Source organism: Gouania willdenowi, chromosome 21, assembly GCF_900634775.1.
Source record: "Gouania willdenowi chromosome 21, fGouWil2.1, whole genome shotgun sequence".
Lineage (NCBI taxonomy): Eukaryota > Metazoa > Chordata > Actinopteri > Blenniiformes > Gobiesocidae > Gouania > Gouania willdenowi.
The window spans coordinates 9107130-9131705 of record NC_041064.1 but is presented as its reverse complement, the minus strand read 5'-3'; the positions used below and the strand labels follow the sequence as shown (position 1 = coordinate 9131705).

The 24576-nt window shown below is 36.5% G+C and overlaps 1 protein-coding gene across 2 annotated transcripts in view; it reads right to left on the bottom strand.

The window, feature by feature from the left end:
• Window positions 1-391: 391 nt before the first annotated feature.
• The window catches only part of htr1fa (5-hydroxytryptamine (serotonin) receptor 1Fa), a 42584-nt gene continuing 18399 nt past the window's right edge, over window positions 392-24576 (bottom strand). Inside the window, exons 2-3 of one of the 2 annotated variants that reach the window (XM_028435747.1) lie at window positions 7435-7549; window positions 392-6013 (exon numbers count right to left, since the gene is read on the bottom strand). In XM_028435747.1, coding sequence (XP_028291548.1) covers window positions 4819-6012 — 1194 coding nt within the window. In that variant the 5' untranslated portion in view covers window position 6013; window positions 7435-7549 and the 3' untranslated portion in view covers window positions 392-4818. The remainder of the gene's footprint in view (window positions 6014-7434; window positions 7550-24576) is intronic. The other variant, XM_028435745.1, reaches the window with a different exon arrangement.

Here is a 24576-nt window from a genome sequence, read left to right as displayed (position 1 = left end):
TATTATTATTATTATTATTATTATTATTATTATTTATTAATTAATTTGTTTATTTTTTGGGGGTTTTTTTATTTTAAGTATTATAACGTCAATAATTTCAAATATTATTATTATTTTAACTGTTAAATGATTTTAAAAGGTTTGTCCAAACTTTTGACAGGTATGCATCATAAAAAAACAACCAAAACAAGAGAATAAGTCTCAAAATTGTTGGTTACCTTGTTTTAATCATGCATGCGGGGTTTATACTCCACTCCTTTGATAAACTTGTGTTTCTAATGACTGCTACTGCATCCTTTATTCCTGCATAAGCAAGCAGAATTATAAATGCAATTTGCATTATGCAAATGCAATTCATCATTCACGACAGAAGAGGTCAGACAATAGATGACACTTTTAATTAATTTTATATGGGCGATCAATGGAAGTAAAATAAAAACTATATTTTATAGTTTTCTACATTCAGGAATCTCTTAGTTGCATCTGTGACCATGAGTGAAAATACATCTGGACAGTCAGAAGACTTAGCCACATGGGGGCACTATAACAATGGAGTTGGGAAAAATGTCATGTATTTGAAGCAGACAGACGGATGCACATTAAAGAGTTCAGTTACACAATCACCTTATTGGTGAGATTAATTTCAACATTTTCACAATCTTTAAAATTTGCATTTTAAAGACAATACTTAACTCAGAAAAAAAGATATACCATTGAAGTAGTGGTCCATATACTATTGTTATTGAAACAGTAAAAAGACAAAGGAATTAACACCATTATTTTGGTTGCTGTTGGAGACACATGCAAGCAGAACTTGTATTTTCTCACTGGCGTACAGCACACCCTCACAGTTGACTCATCCACTGTCCTTCCATCAGAATAGCAGGTGCCCTCTTGGAGGCAGTAAGGAAATAGTAGCGTACTTCTATTCCAAGTATTCGAGTGGGAGTGAGCTAATGAGGATTTCTCCATCACCAACTCTTTTCATTTCGCTGATGTCTGACACCATTCTGTGAAAGTAAAGCAGGATGAGGTGTTTATTGGCTCCAGGAAAGATATGGGATGTATTAACAGGCTTCTTTAAGACATTTTAACTCCTGTACTTTAATAATAAGAGGTAATGTGTAATTTAAAGTTAGTAGCATATACTTGTCAAACTGGAGCTTAAATTAAAGAAATTCAAGTGGATTTATTTTTGATTAATTGTTGATGTATCAATATTAGTCTTTTGTTGTTATGTTTGTGTTTTTGTTTTGTTTTTTGCTAATTAGACGACTGTGAGTCTTTCAAAAGTTGCAATTCTTGAGCCTGCGATCCGCCATTTTACGTGTGACGTCAACGGCTCGCCATCGTCTTTGTTCTGTGTCTGTAAACATCCATATCAACGTGGCCAGCAACAATCAACGTGGCCAGGAACATTCACTCTTCAACAAGTGTAAACAAAAACTGGTCTTGAGTGATTTCATGAACTATTCACAGGCTCTTTCTATCAGTCAGGTGTACTTCGACTTCCATGGCTTATGCTGCGTTCGATTGCACTTGGAACCGGAAAGATCCGGTGTCACGGACTGAGGCTGCGTCCAGAGAGTCCCTCCTATCTGCTTTACTATCCACTGTTCTTTCAGCCCCGGAAGTGTTTAAGTGGTAGCCATGATTAAAAAGCGCTTGAAATAGCTTTACGCTGAGGAAAGGAGGCTCAATGCTTCCTTTTTTACCTCCTTTAGCCTAGGAAACACTGACGCATGCTTTACCAAAGGAAACGAGATAATGCTAACCCACAATTTCTTGCGGCGACAACATTTAAAGGGACACACACACCCGAGCACTGACAAGTAACGGAGATCATGCAACTTCAATGCAATAATATGCCTTGAACAACTTTAAATAATCTAAAACCCATATCTTATTATATGTACGACATATCAGATTATAACTGACATAAAATAGACACTCCGTGGTTCAAGAATAAAAAATCAGAGACATTTTTAGCCATAGTCCATTTTCAGAAATGTGTGGTTTTTTCACCACGGCAGACGTCACTAACCTTTGCAGTCGTCAGATTATTGCGTCACCTCGTTGAAGTGTGTCTGATTGTCAAAGCAAACGTGATGGTCGTTTCCTAACTCCTCTCCTAACACCTTTCCTTAAACCCGTGGCGTCATCCACGGGGTTAAGGAAAAGTGGATAAGAAAGGAGACAAAAAGGAATATTCGGACGCAGCCCGAGTTTATCTCATATTATCTCATACTGAGATCGATTATGAGCATGCGCCCAACCGGAAAATGAATTTTTGCTCGTTCCGCTGTGATTCTTGTTACTTCCACCGTGCCGAGTAAGTGACAATCTCAATCAACAACTAGAGTAAAGTAATAGTGTCTCATGCAGCAATACAAATAGGAATATTTTATTCTCCAAAAAACAATGATTATAATAAAACTCGGAACGTAGCAGTCACATACTCAGATTGTAAGACAAGCTCAGTAAGGAGGTAAACTCAGTTTGCATTTTATGCCAAAAATGGTAGATTTACTGAGATTGCTGTACTGATTTTATAAAAATGCTTAAAAAAATATGATTTTTATGATCAGATTGCTAATTTATATGAATACAACATCTTAATATTGTAAAGTCTGTTCTTATTAATCAGCATCCGTTTTAAATTGGACATTATTACATTAGCTTAACTGTTGTTTATAGCAATGTAGATTATAATCATGTTTTTCTTTGGAAAATTAATGATTACTTTTCGTATTTGAACATTAACTTTGAAATTGAATGAGCAATCTCAGCACAGCGGAAGTAGCAAAAATCAATTTTCCGGTATTGCGCATATACAATCTCAGTATGATGCAATCCCAGTACATCACACCGGGTTGTCGATTTCGACCTCCGAGGTAAACAAGTTTTATTCAATAAGCTCGGAAAACATGACTGGCCACAGCAAGCTGATGTTTGTTTTGATATTTTTCGAGGAGCAAAAATGCCTGCAGGGAAATATATTAGTTCCTTCAGGGTAAAGGAGAGAGAGAAATGTTATATACAGTACTTTAAGTATGACTTGAAATCACCAGCGAGGGGAATCCTGCATGTCTCATTGAACCATAGACTTTAGAGAGAATGCATTGAACTATACGAGCATCACTACTTACGCATAGTGGCGTTCAAATAAACAGACAGGGAATGGAAATGCCACTATAAAGTTATTCTACACTTTTAGTCACACAAATGCCAAATTAGAAGCCACATAAAAGTAAAAGTAGAGGAGCCTGTTTACATCTAACGGTGTGTGCCGCCATTTTTCTAAAACGTCATTCCGATCGACTCTGGCTGGTTGGATCCTGCCCAAATTCTTAAGTCAGGGTCCTGAGCTCAAGGGCTGTTTTATTGCACTTTTACGTTTCGTGCTGTCGGATTCAACCGGGTTCCGAGTGCAATCAAATGCAGCAATAATCGTTGAGACAAACAAACAAGTTGCTATGTTAAGCTAGCAAAGCAAACAGCTGCTAGACTGGTCGAGCTGTTGGTCCAGAACAGAATGCAGAGAAAAAGAGGATAGCCAACTTGGAGGGCAGAGTGGATTAGCTGGGATAGTACAGCAGGTTTAATGATATTAGCATCACTGGGCTCCATGTAAAACCACAGTCCTTAGCTTGCTGGGGAATGTTGCAGCTTGACATCAGGGGGACGCTAAAACAGAGAAGACCTGTCCTACCAAGAGTATGTTCAGATCAACAGAAAATTAGATGTATCTGTTTAAACAGGGAAGAAACTTAAAGGCTACAAAGTTGTTATGAATGAGCACTGGGCAGGGGCTCTGTAAGGCAACAGAGACCTGCACACACTGTCAACAAAGCGGTGGAATGTTGCTGGATAATAAATATATCTTTACACTGACATCACAGCAAAAATGGCGGAATAGTGAAGTAAATTATGGACATCTTCATATAAAGGAAATATAAACTTAAAGGTCACTTGTCGGAGTGTTTCAATTCACCTTTAAATTTGTTTAAACCAAACCAATAATGAATTGTTCTCCTGCATCTTTTTGAGATTTACATTCTTTTTCGTGAGTATTGTCATTGATAAGACACAGATAATCAAAGCTCTATATGACCCTGAAACTTCAAATTTTACCTCCTAAAAAGACCAAATCTGTTAGTACATTAAAATAAATTATATTGAACAAGTAGGTGGATGTCATCCATCTATTTGTATTGACTGTGATTCAGACTATAATGTACAGCCTTAATAAAAACAGCCTGGCCTGCCCTTTCTTAGTTTGAAAAGCAAAGGAAAAATCTTCTTGTGCATTGCCTTGGCCACAAACACAACAATTTGGAATGAGGTTGTATTTTATCCTGGAGTGCAAACCTAACAGAGGTGAAGTCTTTCTCGAGAGCAGACACAATGGTCATCTAATTCAAGATCTTTAAATTGGGCTGATCATTCATGTCCAGCCCTTAAAAAGGTTAACGATGGTCCATTTTCTACACATCAACCTGTTCCTTTGTAGAGAGACGCATATGCATGCTCCCATACACCCTCATTACCACCAAAGGAAATCTAAGGCTTTGCTATTGATAGATGCATTTTAATGTGGGACTCTGCAGCAAAACCTCATCAGTGAGCAGGTCCTTGTCTTTCAAGTTGCAAAAGTGGCCAATTTAGAGTCTGGAAATAGGCATCAGTCTTTCTACTCATTTTTCCCCCCTGGCACATGGAGCCAGTACTTCGCATTCTTGGATCTGAAGCAATCATGTTTCATCTCTGTTGCAGATACACTCTAGATGATGTACAGGTTTCATCATTCACTGTCCATCAGAGGTAATGGCTACACCTGACAATTCTCTGAAAGGCTTTTTTGAAGTCTTCATTGAAGATGGTGTAGATGAGGGGGTTGATAAGGGAGTTTATGTACCCCAGCCAGGTAAGAAAGTCAGCCATTTCCATTGAAGTACTGCAAGAACTGCACGTGTTAACAATCACCTCCTTGACAAAGAAAGGCAACCAACAGATAACAAAAGCTCCAATTATCAAACCCAACGTGGATGCTGCTTTGCGCTCTCGTGAGCCTGAGATCCTTGGTCCTTGGTAAAGCTGGCTTTTCCGCGACTCACTACGCGAGTCATGCCGGCGAGCCTTGCATTGGAAAGCTTTTGAGACACGTGCCCGGTCACGTGGATTTTCTTCAGTTGAGGGATCAGAAATAGACTTTTCAACTGGGCTTATGGGCTCAGGACTCCGAGGACCTCCATCGACATCGCCATCTCCCGCTGGGTAGGTTGAAGGAATCATGCTCCCATTAGTCATACACGAGTGGCGGCTTGCACGACTCGCCTCTCTGCGCATGTAGAGGGTCTGAGCAGCTTTGTAGATTTTATAGTAGAGAATTAGGATCAGCATAAGTGGAATGTAGAATGCTCCAAGTGTGGCATACAAGGTAAAAGCCATGTGATGGTGGGTGATGATGCACTGGTTTTCATGCTCTGGGTCGCTGCTGAAGTGCCGCCACAATATAGGAGGAAGTGAAATGAGGATTGACAAGAACCATACCAGGGCAACCATTGCTCCCGCCCTGGCAAATGTGCGTTTGCGAGAGTACTCCACTGCGTCCGTGATGGCCCTGTAACGGTCAATGGCGATTGCCGCGAGGTGCAGGATGGAACATGTGCAACAGGTGATATCAACACTCAGCCAGATGGTGCACACTGCCTGACCCATGATCCACATCTCTTTCTGGATGTACATAATACTGAAGGGCATGACGAGCACAGCCACCAGAAGGTCAGTAGTGGCCAAGGAGCAGATGAGGTAATTGGCCGGATGGTGCAGCTTGCGGGTCACTGCGATAGCTGTGATTACGAGGCAGTTGAGAAACGTTGTCAGAATGGCCACTACAGACAATATAATTGTCAGTACAATTTTACTGGGAGGGAGTTTTGTGTTCTCCAGTGAGTCATAACTGTTGTTGCTAGTAGCGAAGAATCCGTCAGTGCAATTCAGAAAATCCATCCTGCAAGCAAAAAGTAAAAAGAAATTGTTCATCACACCTAAAAGGAACTTAGGGAAGTTATATTTTCCTAATTTATTAATTTAATAGTCTCTACTTTTATGAAATATTTATTGGCATTCAATGCATTAAGTCTGGAATTTGCACAACTGGCAGTGACGTGCGGTGAGGTTTGTGGCTGGTGAGGCACTGATTTACAAATATTTGAACCCATTTATAGAATAGCTTAAATTTACCATTCAATTGGCAACTTGCACAATGACTACTGGCTGTGTTTTATATCTCATATTAACATTATTACACACAGACACATATTTGACCATAGAAGAACATTATATTGATAGCGCCTCAGAGAAAGAGCGCATTTGAGCTACACCCTCATTGATTTCTTAATTTGTCATTACAATTCCACAATTCATGCTCAATAAAAATAAAACTGCAGTGTATTCATGGTCTTACCTTTACTCTTTGTGTCTTACACACTGATAAAACTAAATTATGTTCTCAGTTTAGTCAACAACAGCAGAAAGCTATTTTAATGGAAGATTATTCAAATTAAATGTAAATTTCACAGACAATGGCATTTGTATTAATCATCAAATTCTATCAAATTTGTTACAATTACATTTTAAGATGTTAGTTAACAACAGCTTGCAGAATTTACCTTATTGTTTTACCCCTCCAGCAAAGGTGATTCAACTCATGCAACTGTTACAAAAGTTGGCAACACATTCAATTCTACAGTAGCACTTCCAGTGATGAGATGGCAAAAAACAGGAAACCCTAAGCTCTAAGGTGAATGAGTCCACAGACACAATCAGAACTATACTATTAAAAAAACTGTTGTGTTATTTCACCGAAGATGCTTTGCTTTAATGTAGCTCGGGTGTCAAACTCATTTTAGTTCAGGGGCCAAATGCAGACCAGTTTGACCTCAAGTGGGCCACAGATTTTAGGTAGGAATAAGAGAAATTTCTGTTAGATCTTACGTTTACTTGTAAATTAAGTCCATTCGCCTATCCTTCTGGACAAAAATAGCCGTGACTTTGTTGTAAAAACCCTCCTTATTTTCTTTTAGTTTTAAAAGTCTTTTCGTCTCAATAGAGATTACTGAAAGTCTTCCTTATTCAGTCCATTTCCGGCCTTATTAGCCTCACGCTCCTTGAAGCACGCCCCCTTCACTTGAGGCAGAGGTCTCCCGCAGAGAAACAACAAATTATTGAAATGTTTTGGAATCATACAGCAATTACATTTATTGCCCAGATCAGTAGAAAAAATATTGATATATATTTCATTTAATCGTTAATTGTTTTTTTTTTACCTGCCTCTGACAGCACGTCACTGACAACTGGAAATGTTTGCCATTAGAGGAAAGCCAAAATCCACAAAGCCACAGTCTCACACTGACAGCAGACCAGTGGTACCTGTCTAGGCTCTCGTGTCTTACATCCAGCGGGTTCAGTGGGCAGCAGACAGTCTGTGGTGGGTTGTCATGTCAGTCAGCTCTGCCATTGCATCACCTCTGTCACTCATCAGCCCCTGTGGAACAGGGCAAGAGAAAAGAGCAAGAGAAAGAAATTAAAAACTGAAAGAAAAATAACCTTAAAGTTATCATACAGTTATAGACATCTATGAGTACACAACAGTGGAAATCATCACATCTATAATTCTAACTCAATCTCTGAAAAATGTGTGACAGCACCCCTTATTTGAAATTTGATATTACAGGATCCATTTAAAATATATAACAATGGGTATTAGTTTCAGCTAATGTGTTGCCATTTACAAGTGGGTACCGTAAGTATTGGTTTACACTAATTTAGCAGAGGATTATGTGATTAAATCAAAACTATCGCTGCTCATACATTGCGTCTTTCCATGATTCTCTACATTGCACAGTATCCTGAAGGCATGAGTGGAAGCTGTTGCTATAGAAACACAGAGAACCGTACACAGTACAGTGTTTCAATGGTTTTCTTATGTGGCGATCTTATGGAGGCAGCCAAACTCTGTCAGGTCTCGACTGAGAATGTTGAATTCCCAGGAGCTATATCCTGGCCTGTGTGGGTGGGTGTGTAAGGTGGCTAGGCAACATGAGGACGAAATGAGACAAGAGTTATCAGTAGTTCACTCAGCCCGAACCTATTACAGTGTGTCTTTTAGGATAATTTATTACACTGGTAGTTCATAGAGCAACTTAGATAGAGTGGAGGTTGTGAGATTCATATTATTTGCTAGAAATGTATTATATTTCTGAGGCATTTTAGTTATCTGATTCCAAGATGGATTGGTGGGTGGTTGCGTTATCAGATTGGTGCAATTTGTTTAGATGGATGGATGTATGGATGCCTGGATGGGTGGTTAAATGGATGGATGGTTGTTTAGATAGATGGATATACGAATGGATGGATAGAAGGGTGGGTGGATGGATGTTGGGATGGTGTGTTTTGGTTTGGATGGATGAATGGATGACTGAATAGAGGGTGAATATATGAATAAAAGGTTGGATAGATGGTCTGTTGGGTGCATTTTGGTTTGTTTGGATGGATGATGTAGATGGACGGGTAGATGGTTAAAAGGATGGATGGATGGATGGATGGATGGATGGTTGGTTGGATGGATGAATAGATATATGGGTGGATAGATTGTCAGGTGGGTGTGTTTTGGTTTGTTTGAAAGCTATATGGATTGATGAAAGGATGAATAGCTGGATGAATGGTTGTATGGTTGTATGGATGGATGGTTGGTTAGTTAGATGGATATACGGATGGTTGGCTAGAAGGTTGGATGGATGGTCGGGTGGGTGGGTTTTGGTTCAGATGGATGATGTAGATCAGTGATTCTCAACTGGTGGGTCCGGACTCAAAAGTGGGTCACGGGCCTGTACTGGGTGGGTCGCAGAAAGCTGGCCAAAAAAAAAAAAAAAAATACTTAATGTCTGTCAAGTTGGACATGTCTTTTATTTTGAAAGGAACTTTTTTTTAACAGGCATGCTGTGAAAAGCATGTTGCACAGTAAAATATATAGATTGATGTTTAAAAAAAGATTTTATATGCGTGTTTTATAACAGCTATCTTTGAAAAAAAATAAATTTTGTTGGTTGAATTCTAAAAAAAAAAGAAAAAAAGTGGGTCGCGATTTGATGACCGAGGCAAAATGGGTCCCAGGGTGAGAGGAGTTGAGAACCCCTGATGTAGATGGATGACTAGATGGTTATACGTATAGATGGATAGAAGGCTGGATGGATGACTAGATGGATATATGGATGGATGGATAGTAGGGTGGATGGATGGAAGAATGAATAGATGGATGGTTGGTTGGATGGATGGCTATACGGATGGATGAATAAAAGGGATGGGATGGTCGGGTGGGTGTGTTTTGATTTGGATGGATGAATGGATAGATAAATCGATTGATGGATGGATGAATCATGGCTCATGCATGTAAATTTGAACTTTTAAAGATGGATCAACAGTAAAGGTCTTGTTAAAAATCAATTAATCAATCAATCAAAATGTATAAAAAGTGCTTTTCATACATAGAATGCAGTTCAATGTGCTTTTACAAGCTTTGCATCGGGCATTAGCTCCTCCTCAGCATCATTGGGCGTAAGCTCATTATCATCATTGAGCATCAGCTCAACATTATCATTGGGCGTTAGCTCATCATCATCATTAACATTATCATTGGGCGTTAGCTCATCATCATCATTAACATTATCATTGGGCGTTAGCTCATCATCATCATCATCATTGGGCGTTAGTTATTTTGTTCTTGCAACACTAAGGTAACTTTTTTTCTCACTTCTTTGTAAAGAGAATGAAGTTTATCTATTTTTATAAGCCCTGCACAGACCAAATAAATTTAGGCGACAGGATTAAAGCTCCGTTGCATTTCTATCTACTTTTTTTGGTGAGGGGATTTGCAATGAATGTACTGTCAACAATGCCAAACCAGCTCGGCGCAGCAGGCAGAAGTGCATGCATGCGAGAAGGTGTTTTATAATTGTTTCTCAGGTTCAGTGAGAGAAAATGACTTCCAAAAGTGTCATTTCTCTCTTAGTCCTTTAATAAATCTGGTTCTTTGCAGAGAAGAGTCATTATGCTACTCTGAGCTGAAAAAAAAAAAACAAAAAAAAAAAATAGCTAATATTTGAAAGGCAATACTCATCCCCATTGAATTGTTTTGCAGCTGTGAATTAAACCATCATCCAACTGTATTTATTTCCAGATTTAATGATTTTATTCGCACAAATGTATCTAAAATTGGCATTCACTGCAGTAATGAACAACCCTGCATGCTTTCCCATTGACGAAATGTAAAATAACAATGCTGAATATGCAGATTACGCTGCACAAATGGATAACTTTTTTTAATTATCGCCACATTTCTTTGCAACTGCATCGATACATTTCTATCAGTGCATCTATAAAATGTTTTTTGTTGCTGAAACAAAGCAGAATGCCAGGGCTTTTCTCATGAGTGTGAATCGTATGTATAATTGTGCACAAAGTTTTGTCAGCAGTGTCAGCCTGACATTGTCATTATAGCAACAAAAGAAATCATCTGCTTTTTTTTTCACGGAGCTGTTCTAAAATTTGGGCCGTCTGTTCAACGCCATCGGAAGATAAGCTCCACTGAGCCAGCACAATTTGATCTGATTCCTTTCTAACAATCACAGTGTCTTAAAAAAAACTACTAAAAACATCCAGATGCCTTAACGGGCATCTTCATTGTTACAAATTAAGTGGTTGTCTATGATTAAGATACAGTACATGCTGTGCAAATAACATCTTCTTTAAAGCAAGTTTGGTAGCACGGTGACTGTAATATGTAATACAGTAGCTGCTGCAATATTGCACGTTGATTCCTCTGCACTGTTTCATAATAAACTGATTACAAAGGCTGAAGAAGCAGATATCAGCATTTTTGTTGATGATGCAATAACATCCGTATAGTTTCTTTTTTTTTAACTCTTTGCAGTTCAAGTTTTAACATTTTAGGCGCAGCTAAAACATGACCTTGATAAAATCCTGTAATCATCACCTAGTCTTCAACTTTATTAATTTATTAGTGTATTTATTTTAGTACAAATCATTTGAAAATTTGAGGTAAAATTATGACTTCAGAAAACAATCTAAATCAGTGATTCCCAAACAGGGGTACGTGTACCCCTAGGGGTACAGGAGCACATTGCAGGGTGCACTCGGAAAGATTTAACAATTGACTTAAAAATAATCGTAAAATGTTGCTAGTTCCTTTTTAGGCTATTTTTTGTTTTACAAATGAACTGAATAAATAAAAAAATAAAAAAACAAATCCACCACAAACTAACTATTGCTCAATAAAATATGATATTTTCTTGTAATTTATTAAAGCAGGATTATTTTATGCTGTAAAGGCCATTTTATCACACTTCTGGCAATAAGAGACAATAATTAGCTATAATTTACACAGGAGGTCACATTTATTTAGTATTGCACTAATTGCATTGATGGTAGTTATGATATGAAGAGGGGGTACACAAGATTTGACAAAAATGCAAATTGGGTACACGAGACAAAAAAGATTGGGAACCACTGATCAAAATTTTTCAGCTATTGTGAATACTTATTTAAAAAGTAATAAGTGTTGCATTGACTAAATTACAATACAGATAATAGTCTAAATTATTATTAATATATATTGATTACAGAAAGCACAAAAAGCCAATGTAGATGTTAATACTTGACAATATATCACACTGGTATATAGGCAGCTTTAAAAGAAATGCTTTTACCTTGTCTGTACATGCTGTCGAAGGTCAACACTGCATAAAGTGCAATCTTTTCATGACAATTATGCATGTTTTATTATTAAAATTGAATAAATGCATTAATTTTATTGCATAAGGAAGGGTAAGAAAAACTTTATTAAAGGGAGGATATAAAAAGAGAGGGCAGTGTTACACCTCGGTGAGGGGGAAGGGAACAGGGAAGAGGGAGTCAGGGTAGGAAAATGAAAGGGGTGGGTAAGACTCGACTGTTTGAAGGTAAGAGTGTAAAATGATGTTACAGTTGTGCATATTGTGTTGTATAATTAGTTAAGCCAGTTTGGTGACGAATGTGGAGAAATGTACTATTTATATACTATTGAGTATAAGCCGTCTCCCTGAATATTAGGCTGATTTGAATTAGCTTGGTGCAATGCTGATTGGTGCCTTTTTTAGCCACTAGCATGCCTCTTCTATGATGAAGTATGGCATTTGTTGAAGAAGGCGCTAATCATCAATTGACTAAGCTAATACCAGCACGCTAGGTTAGTGGGCTCTGGTTCTGGTCGTTTTACTGAAATGTTGAGTTTCTACAAAAACCATCTTTGCCTGCTCCATTTCACTGCTTTATATCATAAATTCATACTGTAATCAGGCTACTACAAGCCTGAACACTTGAATGCTTATTTATTGAGGATAGCGCATTACATAAAATACGTCGGAATTAGCCAAACAGGCTAGTTTTAATCATTCAGATTAGTCTGCTCTGCTAGCTGTTTATTAGCTCTACTTTACCAGATTTAAACCAATCTGCTTTTTCCTGTGCAATCAGAGATGTAAAACATGTGTCACTTTGGATACTAGGTACCATATTATTAATGTACACAGACTTTCACTAAGTTCCAAGCTAAGTGAGGAGTTCAAACGGACTCGCATTTCCATATTTTTACTGACTAATCAGGGGTCGCCACTTCAAAGGGAATGAAAAACATGAAAGGCTACCAGTTTGAAACTTCTAAAATACTAAAATTCCATGGCTTCACTTTAATTAGAGGTTAAGATAATGAAGGAAGACGAGCATTGCAGTAAATTAAAAAGGTAAGGAATGTTTAAGTTTCATAATGCAACACTTTATGTTCCTTAGTTTATGAAATTGTTCCTTTTTAGCCACTAACAAAGAACCTTTAACTAAATGTAAATCTAAAATCCAATTTGCCTTTATTTTTTATTTATTTTTTTAAACATATGACAATCTAAACACCAAATCTTTATCGAAATCCAATCTGTGATACTTAAACACATTTGTTCTAATGTTTCAGTGAAAATGAATATTTAAGATTGTTTGATTTGATACAAAAACTGATGTAGTGCAGCATTATTTAACTCTATACTTAAAAACAAATTACATATAAATCGCTCCGCCCTATAAGTCACGTCTTTATTTGGAAAAAAGAAACAAAGTCTCGGTTTAGAATTCCAGAAAAATCGTAACTTTTGCGAAACGAAGAACATCCGTAACACAAAGCGCGATTGAGATGTCCCGTATTTTCTGTGGTGAAGCAAAAAAGTGCCAAATGTATTGCGAAAGTAAGCAAGGCCTGACCATACAAGCGACAAAGTGACCCTAGTGATGATGGAAGAACACGAGAGACAGCGGAAAACTTAACGCTTATACCAACACCTGATCTTTATGTTGTTCCTTTAGGGTACCGATACGTCCAGGGATATTTTACAAATTAATGAAATTGTCCAGGTTTCCCAGGGACCTTGAATGCATCTCTGGAACACGTTAATGTGAAACAGTGTTTCCCAAACTTATTTGTCCAATGTACCCCTTATCTTTTCTGTCTTAAGGCGAGTACCCCTTTATTTTGTTAATTTGTGTCTGAAAGCTTTACTCATACTTTACTGATGTTTTGACCATTTTAGGTGTTGATCTTTACCTTGTTTTTTTAATGTATTTTAAAGAGTTGTGCCACAATGTATTATCGATATAAAATAAATTGACAAATGTTTCTGTGTACCCCCTGAGGTGTGTTGAAGTACCTCTAGGGGTACACGTACCCCTGGTTGGGAACCACTGATGTAAAAGACAGCTAATAATTGCTCTATCTGAGAAATTCCACCAGGTTTCTGAAAGCTAAAGTGTTGCTTTTTCCAGCCAACATGGTTAATTATGGTAAATCTGAAAAGCCAATATGGTTTTCATGGTAATTTTACTCACACGTGACAAAATCATTAAAAGTTGGCGCTTTGCTTTGACATCGACACACAAGGAAAAAAGAAAGAGGAACAAAGTCCAAGAGAAGAGAGAGAGATTAAAAGAGAGCAAATAGCGTTGGATTTAATTGAAAAGGTTTTTAATTGAAGTGTATATTTTATGATTATTGAATGTTTTTTGTTGCACTTTTAATTTCTAGGAGGCAATGATTCTCATATTGTTTCATTGATTGAGATATTTTAAGATAAAATTTATACCTTATGGACAATAACAATTTATTTATTTCATTGTACTTTGTCATTACAAGGTATATTCAAGAAAACGTCAAGTACTTTTTGAATATGCTGAGGTCGGTAGTGTTCTCTTTTTTTGGAAATCAAAATATGGTCAACCTTCATTACTGATTTTTCATTTTTCTACTAATTGTAAATCAGATTTAGAGTCAAAATAGCACATTCAACCCGGACAGAGAATGTTTCTATTTAAATAGCCGCAGGAGGAAAAGAGAGAGTCTACAGCCAAAAAGTGACATTACAGCCTTAGAGCAGGGAGCAAGACGATTGCTGAGTGACAGACAGGTTTCTACAGAGACAACGACGCTCACTCCACAGGAAGGAGAAACTCTGAAAACCTGACACTGTGTATGATAATGATTATCCAGTGATTGTTCCTGCAGCACTGCAGTCCAGCCTGAATTTAATGCACAATTAAGACCCTTACTGACACAAACCAAACAGACAGATATTAAATAACGCAGATGAAAACACAGTGAAACAGAAAGTATTGCATTCAATTGTCGTTACAGAAAAGGTACCAGTACACACACAGCAGAAAACATCACCTGCTGCAGAGGAGCCCAAATTCAGCTTTCAGTGTTAAGCAGTTTGATTTTCAAAGTGAACCTATTAATCCACAATACGTATCAAACTTATGGCTCGGGGGCCAAATCTGGCCCTTTAGAACAGTGGTTCTGAAACTTTTATTCAGAATTTTACTTGGAATTCTGTGAAAAACAACTATAGAGCATAATGATGGACTGAATAGGTGATAACACATGTTTTAAAGAATCTCATTTTGTAAAAAAAGTGGAATGAAACTGCATTTAGTGCCTCCTGAATAGATTTGGTGTGGGACCAAGACTGACTCTTGTATTTTCAGTTCATGTTCTGATCAATATAATTGTGTGTATGTCGTTTTCTATGTTTCTCTGTTATTTTTGTCTATTTTGTTGTTGTTTGTCTGTTCTTTTTTTCACTCAGTATATATATATATATCTATATATAGATATATATATATATATATATATTATTCTCTTTCTTATTTTGTGTATTTTTGTTGTCATTTTGTGAGTTGCTGATAATATTTAGTATGATTATAATTTTTAACTAAAAATAAAAGCTATAAACCCCCATATTTTGGACGCTTGCATTTGTTATTTTTTTCTTTCTCTCTTTCTCTCTCTCTCGCAAGTACCCCCTGTGGTACCATTGCGTACCGCTAGGGGTACACGAACCCCCATTTGAGAAACACTGCTTCAGAGCATCTCATCGGCCCACAGGAGAAAGTAAAAATAAGACAAAACAATATACAATTACAAAATCATTCAGTCTCAGTCCTTCCAAACTCACAAGTTCAATGAAACTCTACAGTTTTGCAGGGCCTTGCCATTTTTCTACACTTTTATCACACAAGTCAAATTCCTCGTGTGCATAACATACATTACTTGGTCAATAAAGTTGATTCTGATTCTGATTCTGACAATTGCAGTCATTCTTAATTTTTATTGGCATATTGTAAAAAAAATAAAGTCAAAGGTTTTCCAGAAACAACATTCCTCTAAAAATGTGTTACAAAATCTAGTATTATAGAAGTAAAGATCATGCAGGGATCACTATCTGTTATTTATTGCTTGGATGTATATACTGTATTATTTACATGCAGAAGTTCAATCTAGAGCACAGTAATGTTGAAGTTGCTATTTTGTCCACCTAAAATCTGTGGCTCATGGTCAAACTGATCTGTATTTGGCCCCTGAATTAAAATGAATTTGACACCCCTGAATTAACCCATTTAAGTAACTCTAGTATTTAACAACTAGTGGTTGGACTCAATTAAAAAAAATAGTTTAACCAATTAGAGACTTTGTAAATAATTATTCTCGATTAATCTATATTAATCGAACAATATTTGACATAAGAAGCAATGTTTTCAATGAAAACAGCAACTTAAATTTAAATAAGCTGTATTCATCCTTTTCTCCGGTGATTGGCAAACTCTTCCTTGCACAATTTGCACACCACTGGACTTTGTTGTCCATACGCCGCCCAAAAAACACAGCAATAACTTTTCCTTGGGTTCTCTCGCTATAGCCAGTGCAGTATTATGGGTATACCGGGAACTTGTGCAATGACAAATGTTCTGCGTAATTTGGAGTGCAAGTGGAGTTAGTACATCATTTTTCATTAATTAATAAGCAATTAACACATTAAAGTCCTAGTATCATCTATTGTCTCTCAGCTATCATGGCAAGACTATCTAGGACTTTTTCGACTCCAAACTTGAGCTCTGCAGGACATGAAGCAATAGCTGTAAAAGCTCAGGCTATAAATCTGTAAACTCAGACCTGCACAGCACTCCATACTCCACAAATAGGCCGGCACTCAAACTCTGTCAATGCACTCGTTTTGGACGCATGATGCGACCTCTCATCTAATGGTCAAACAACACCTCACTTTATCCAGGCCATTATAGCACACAAACCCAGGTCCTCCTACTGAGGTGACACAAACTCTGATTCTCTCTGGCAAAGTGAGTGCACTGCCTGGGAATCCACGATTAATGGTGAAGGCTAAGCTTGGGGAGTGAGATGTTGAAATAAAATATCACATGCCAACAAAAAAAAAAAAAACAACGCCTACATGATCTGTTGTGAGTTGGCACTTCACGGCCTTTACCTTAAATCTCCAGGCAGTGACCTGGACCCTGTAGATTGTAGCTATCAATCAGTACAATATAAGACATCCAGGTACAGGTTCAATGCATGTATGCCTGTGAGGAAAACTCAATCCCACCAACTTTGGGCCAGTGTTTTATAGCTTTAGAAATGAGGTTCCTACAATAAAAAGAGACAAAAACACTTGTTGTGCATCCAGCCTCTGGCTCTTAAAAACTTTATAAACAACTCCCCAGAACAACAATTCTCCACTTGCCCTGCGGCAAATCCAAGAACTTAAAGTCTCCCAAAAGGAAAAAAAGCTGTCTGTTCTAATAGTTTGATCCACTTTTACTACAAACAAAAAGCATCTTCACTGCAGCATCTTTACTGCATCGTGTTCACACAACACATCAACACATCTGTGAAAAATGACAAGAAAGGTCCAGGTGCTGATATTTTTTTTCTCCATAGCAGTGGTTCTCAACCTTTTCAGCCCACGATCCTCAAAATAAAGTACCTAAAGGTGATTGAACACATACATGAACACTGAAGAACAGTCATGTGGAGACAGGGCCATCTATAAAGGAGAATAAATGATGGTCCATTGTTCTATGAATCTGTAATAACCACATTTATTTTTTTTTTTATCTGAATAATATAAAAAAATATAAAATGTGATTTTAAAAACCACAGAAATTGGTTAAACTTTGCAAATTAGAATGGCTAAAAACAATCAGAAAAGTGGTGAGAAGGGTTCCAAGTGATATTGGAACAAATACTTGGAACATCTAGTTTAAACTGGCAAATAATGGGCATGACAAATTTTGAATGTGGTTGAATTGGCAAAAATAAGCATGAATTATGTTGAAAAGAGGTTAAAATTAACAATAATGGGTGAACATATGCAACATTAGGTGGGAAAAGTGGTGGAAAGGGATTATAAGTGCAGAAAATGTCTTAAAAATGGAAAAAATGTGCAGAGACGGCATTGAAATTCGATGGCGAAGAGGCAGAAATAGGATAAATGTATCAAAAATGCATTAAAAGGAGCAAAAATCTGGCAAGAAAAAGTGATGAAAATAGGTTCAAATATGGCAAATTTGGTGTAGTTACAGAAAAAGGGTAAAAATAAGCAAAAATTGGCTCAAATTCTTAAGAAATTATTCTTAGTTTCTTGAAGGCATTTGGCGATCCCCTCCCAAATTGAGTCCTGACCCCAAGGTTCAGATTAGAACCCCTGCTCTATAACATTTGTCTTCCTGCAACAAGAAGCTGTGTATGATCTATACCAGTGGTTCCCAAACGGTGTGCAGTGAGGCAAGTCGGGGTGCACTGTGGGATTTTGTGACAACCATACATTATTAATTTAGGGCCCTATAAAATGCACGTTAATGGAGTCGCAGATCGAATAACAGAATCACCAAAGAAAACGGAATCTACTGCTGAACATGGAAATGGACAGAATCGGCATGAAAAGCCGTCACCGTGAGGCAAGGAACTTTTTTTTTTAATTAGGTGCACCGCTCGCCCCCCTCCCATCCTGGCCACGTTAAACATCGCCTAAACCACCCGAAACTGTGTCTAAACTGCCAAAAAGCATCACTGACCCCAAAAATCAGAGCCTACCAGATTTGGAAAAAAATAAAACAGATTTTATAGGACCCTAATTATTGCAATATACAACTACACAAAAATAATTATGTTTTCATTTTCTACTTTGTATGCACTCATTTCATAATACAGAGGCAAACTTTATCTACTCTACTGAAATATTTTGTTAACAAATATTTCATGAGTAATATAATTGTCTTTGTCAAATAATATTTGGCATTAGTAAATAAATATGCACATTTACAGATATTGTACATGATATGAGTAATGTATAACACATGTTATAAAAGCTATTTTGCACAATAGGTGTGCCTTCAGATTTTTGCTTGTTCTTTTTGTGTGCTTTAGGCACAAAAAGTTTGGGAACCCCTGAACTATATGCTTCATGTTATTATTATTGTTGTTCATTTTGATAAATCTAAGTTCCTTCAGATTCAAAAGACAAACATAAACAATTTTCTGCCCTTGCTTCCTAAAAGAATGGTGCATTGTAGGTATAGTGTGAAGTCTCCATAAATGAGAGCACAGCCCAGTCCAAATAAAAGCAGGCCGTTTATACCCATATGCACCTTTCTCATCCAAGCGCTATTAATTTTTAATCACAGTTTGACAGACCAGAATAATTTATGTAGATTAAACACAGCTTGCAAGTAAATCTTAGCTCCTCTTGGATAATAAATATAAAATGGTGTTTCCAGTACAGAAGCAACAAGTAACAATGTGCTACAAGTTCATTTTTCAAACTTGTGTCTCATACAAAAACCTGCTGACCTGTTCCACCATCCTTCCCCAATCAATCAAAGTATCATTTAAATGGTGTAAAGCACCTGTGTCAAACTCATGGCCCGGGGGCCAAATATGGCCATTTGGAGCATCCAATTCGGCCCACAGGAGAAAATAAAAATGACAGAGAAAACATGAATCATTGTGTAAATGAAACTCAACAATATTTGCAGGGGCTTACAGTTTTCCCGCTGATTATAGTGCACGATTACAGTTATTTTTAGTTTTTAAACTGTTGAAAAAAACCTCATGAGATCCTTTCATTTATTATCACACAATGTGTGTTTTCGTATTTGTGTGCATGGTTTATATGGATCCCGAGTCTGAAATAAAGGTATAAAAAACCATATTTCCCTTTATTTAATGGAAAATGGTCACAAAATCTAGGAAATTGAAAGTAAAGATCCTGCTGGGACTGATATCTGTCACTTATTGCTTGGATATGATGGGTTTCTTACATATTTAGTATTTTATGTATTTGAGTTTAGATAATTGACAGTTGTAACTGACATGAAAATTCAATAAAAATTGTCAATTATAATTTAACACAAAACTGGGGAACCATGTTACACCTCTATGTACATTTCTACACATGTTGTTCACAATAATTCAAATATTTTTCATATCAAGCTTTCCCACATTTTACCGTTTAAAAAAATTGAAATTGAGGGCTATACTGACATGAAAAAGAGATGCCCACACCAAAAATATTAAAACCTATATTTGAATTGATGCCTAACAAGGTAACCAACAGGAAATAAATTAGATATTGGTTTTTAGTGCATTTAACAGCTGATTTAGGACTTGTTATCATAAGAGATGCTAACAGGAAGCTAACACAAGAGGAAGGTTTACTTTTATTAGGTTTATTTATTTCAGCCTCAGTAAATGTGATCAATTATAATTTAACTTTAGTAATTGAGAATGTAATTGTTATTGACTTTCTTTAAATTGTAATTTTAATTGTAATTGGAGAAATGCTGGTCACTCGTAGTTGAAATGCAATTGAACATGGGTAATTGCAAACGTAATCGTAACTGAAAAATGTAACTGACCCCTCCCCTGGTGCAAACTAGACACAATAATATTGAAATTAAATCTGTGGCCCACCTGAGATCAAGCTGCTCCGTATTTGGCCCCTGAACTAAAATGAGTTTGACACCCCTGACGTAAAAGCTGGAGTTTCCTCTGCGCCTCTGTGTCTTTCTGCTTCATGCAGATATGAGTTTTAGCAGATGGGATGCACCAGAACAGTCGATTAAACTGGTTCCAGATCAACAACATGTTGGTGTTTTTGTTCAGTCCCAACCACAGTATTAGTATTAGGTGAAAATCCTTGTGTTTTAGGATTAATGTGAGCTGACTAAAGAGTGCTACTTTTTAAATTACCTGCTGGATGTGTCTGACAGTAATCGCTTTTTTTTATGACTACATGAAGCTCTTTTCCTTTCAGATGTGCTTTGATGGCATGTGGACTTGTACCCGTCTGATCTTCAGCTTTCTAAGCACGACTCTTCCATCAAAGCTATTGTCTCTGAACTCACAAATCTGCTGAGCACTAGTTCAACCGTAGCATTAGGCTTCACATTTTTAACATGATTGTGGACAGTAATAAAGTGAATTTATTCAAGTACTCTGCTTCAGTACTATTTTTAAAAATCTGTATTGTACTTAATTTTTTAAGATTACTTTCAGTACGCTACATTTGATAGACAAATATTATACTTTTAACAGTTCCATTGAAGCCATATGTGGCCCTCAGTCTAATTTTGTGCAGCCCCCAAAACAAATCCCCAAAAATTGTGTTTTCAAGAAGTTGGAAGGAATATAAAGCCCGACATAATACACAAAATAACTCCCAAAACACACAAACACAAATAAAGTACACAAAAACGCAGAAAATATTCAAGAAATACACAAAATGACTCAAAATGGCAACAAAAACAGACACAGTAACTACTTAAACAAAATGATGACAAAAACACATTACAGAATAGCTCCAAAGACACACAAACTGTCAGCAAAATTACACAAAATGACAGAAAAATACAGAAATTCCCCCCCAGAAATGCACAAATCGACAGCAAAAAGACAGAAAATGACAGAAAAATACACATAATGACTCAAATAACACACGTATAAAAACTGACAAAAAAAATAAATAACCCCCCCCCAGATTAATGCTCTGATTGGTCATTATTCTAAATGCTGACATGAATATCGATAATGTGATTTGGCTTTACCCATTCCTACTGCCCCACCTTTAATATGTTGTGTTCATGTTCATCAGTGCAAAAGCAAACAAAAGAGAGAGCTACTTTCAACAGTATGTCATTTTTATCTAAATACTTCAGTACTGGGTCATATTTTAACAAAAGCACTTTTATTTCCTGTATACAACATCAATAAACAGCACAACATTACATAAATAAATGAACAATTATTCAGGTCGTCTTCAAATTAGCCAACTAGTCAACTAAAAAGTTAAATGATTGCATCTATATTAACTTTGCAACAATTTGATTCATTAAAACCCCTATTTTTCTATACTCACAAAACATTTTTAACATTGGTTGATCAGTATGAATACACAATTTAATTACATTTTTTATTTAATTCATTTTGTCATATAAACTGCAGACCTATGTGCAAAGGAGAGTATATAGAAGAGACCAATGATAACATATGTAACAATTAATGTGATCAGACCGCACGCAAAGACTCTCAATCCTCTAAATAGGAGCAAAATCTAGTTTAACTGTCTTTAAAGGTTGATAAAGTCAATAAAAGTTTAAACAATCTACTTATGCCTTAACCCATTTGTCCCAGTTGTACCGTGACAAAGCTGAATTACAAAATACGCCAGCTGATTCGCTGTTCCATTAGAGCTCCCACGTTATGCATTTGTATCCTAAATTAATCCATAACATCATTGTTTAATAGATGTTTCATAAGGTGTGTTGAATCATGTGCAACTGTAATGGGTGCGAAAACTTAGATTACTGTTAAACTATGATGTAGGGATGTTGCTTACATGAGATAGAAAAAAAAAAACACTTTTTAATCATTAAAATTAGTGTTATGTTATTCACGAGGTTTATTGAAATGTATTCTGTTACTAACCAATCGAAACGGCATTTTGGTAGAAGCAACTTCATCATAAACAATGGCACTCAGCAGGTAAAACTGTTGCTATAATCCACAGTTAAACCATGCACGACAAATACATTTACACAACGTGAATGTCTGATAATACCCAGTGTTCATTTGTTTACATTTGTATCTTCTGATACATTACACACACCCTCAGGAATGATCTGAGCCTTCACAAAATCCTTACATTGCACTTGCAGTTAATAAAAAAACAAAGAAAGAAAAAAAACATGGAGGAACGAAGGCGTTAATAGGGCTCTTAGTTTTAAAGTTGTTTGCCTTTGCTAACTTGTTATCTCACAGCAAATTAAGGTTAAAGAGCTGTTTGGCCTTCTGGGTAAATGTGCATGTAATAATTCTTTATGGATTAGCAAACCAGCCCCTGAATAGTAGAGAATGACTCCAGGCGCTAAATGTGTTGTTTAGTGCCTAAAACTGCTGCAGATGCAACACATATAACATAGTCTTATTTCATTGTTACGGCCTATTATCTATTGCTGCTCATGCTTTACCATCGCTACTGTTATGATAATTATTTTACCGATATTTTTCAGTAAATAGTCAAGTTTACACACTGATGAAATCAATCAAATCAATCAAATGAACAGTCAATCTGCCAAAATCTGTGTAATGTCAAGAAACCACAACAACCTTACAATATTCTTTTAAAACATCCACTTTACAACGCTGAAAATATTCAATATCTTTGTCAGACTCGGCCATGTTTACGTTTTATGATACGAGCTAGGCGGGAGCTGGGTAGTCCTGACCTTTGACCCGGACCAGCATGCTTTGCGCGCAGCGAGATGCCGAATCCACTTATTAGTTCATTCTAAAAATCAATATTACAGTACCTCAAACATGTATGCTGCTTATATTTTCTTTGCTAACTTGCTTTTCAGGATTCTGGTTTTAATAAAGCCACATCGAAACACAAACAAGTAAATTGTCAACAGGTCTTTTCCACCTATAGTCACCGGGCTGACGAACGCAGACACAAAAAACCTATAAATTGTATAAAATACAACAATAAGATTATAAATATGCAGTATGAAAATGTACACATTGATTTCAGAGCAGAAGTAAATGAATAAATGAACACATTTTGATTAAATATAACTACGACCAATGAATAAGTTTTCCATATTCCACAATAGTAAGAAAATGAAATGTTAGTGTGATTATTTTTCATTTACATGATTCATAATAATAACAAAACAGTGTGAAACTCAGTATAATCAGTGAATAACTTCATCAGTCACATAAATCTTCTATAAGTGCCTCTCATTCGTAGTCCCTCAAACCAGCAGGAGCTAAATACATCCTCTTGTTTCCACATGAGCTACTTTTGTAATGAAGAGAGAATAATTGGGTATTTTTGCTGTCCTCTTGTGTTTTTTCCAAGCGCTAAAAGCAAGAAAGGCCACTGATTTAAGTAAATATGAAGCACATTGAAGACCATTAGTAGGTTGAGGTGTTGTCCCTTGAATAGTAGTATTATGTCATGTTTACTCTTCCATTGCAGATCAAGGTTATTCTGGTAGAAGTCACACCCTCACACTGTTGACTTGTGTTTCAGGTAATGTTGGAGAGATTGCATTAAATTTGCAAAGAAAGTGGGCGACATAAAGAGAGAAAAGTTTGTTTCAGGGCACGCAGCTTTTGTGTGTATAATTGCTTTCTGCAGAAGTCTTGATTCCAAGGTTTTTGCACAGTTGCCTGAAATATTGACTGAAAAGAAGAAAAAAAAGAAGATATCTGTAAAGGCTTTTGAACAGGAAACGACTGACTGCATCAGCTTTTCTCTGCAGAGGGATAAAAGACGTTTCCAATACGTAACATCAGCACCATGCTGGTTCTTTTAAACTGTGAATAATTTTGAATGCTCAATTTAATTATGTTTTTCATCTGTTTTCAAGCGAATAAATTGCTTTCAAAACATTGTTTGTTTACGTTTTGATGATCTAATGTTTGTCACATCTTGAAATGTGTCACATTGTCAAGAGCTGTGTTGTTTTGTTTGTTGTATTTTCTTTTAGATATAGCAATTCAGACACTAATATTTGGATTTATTACACTGAGTTAACAAATAAGAATAACATTTCAAGAGC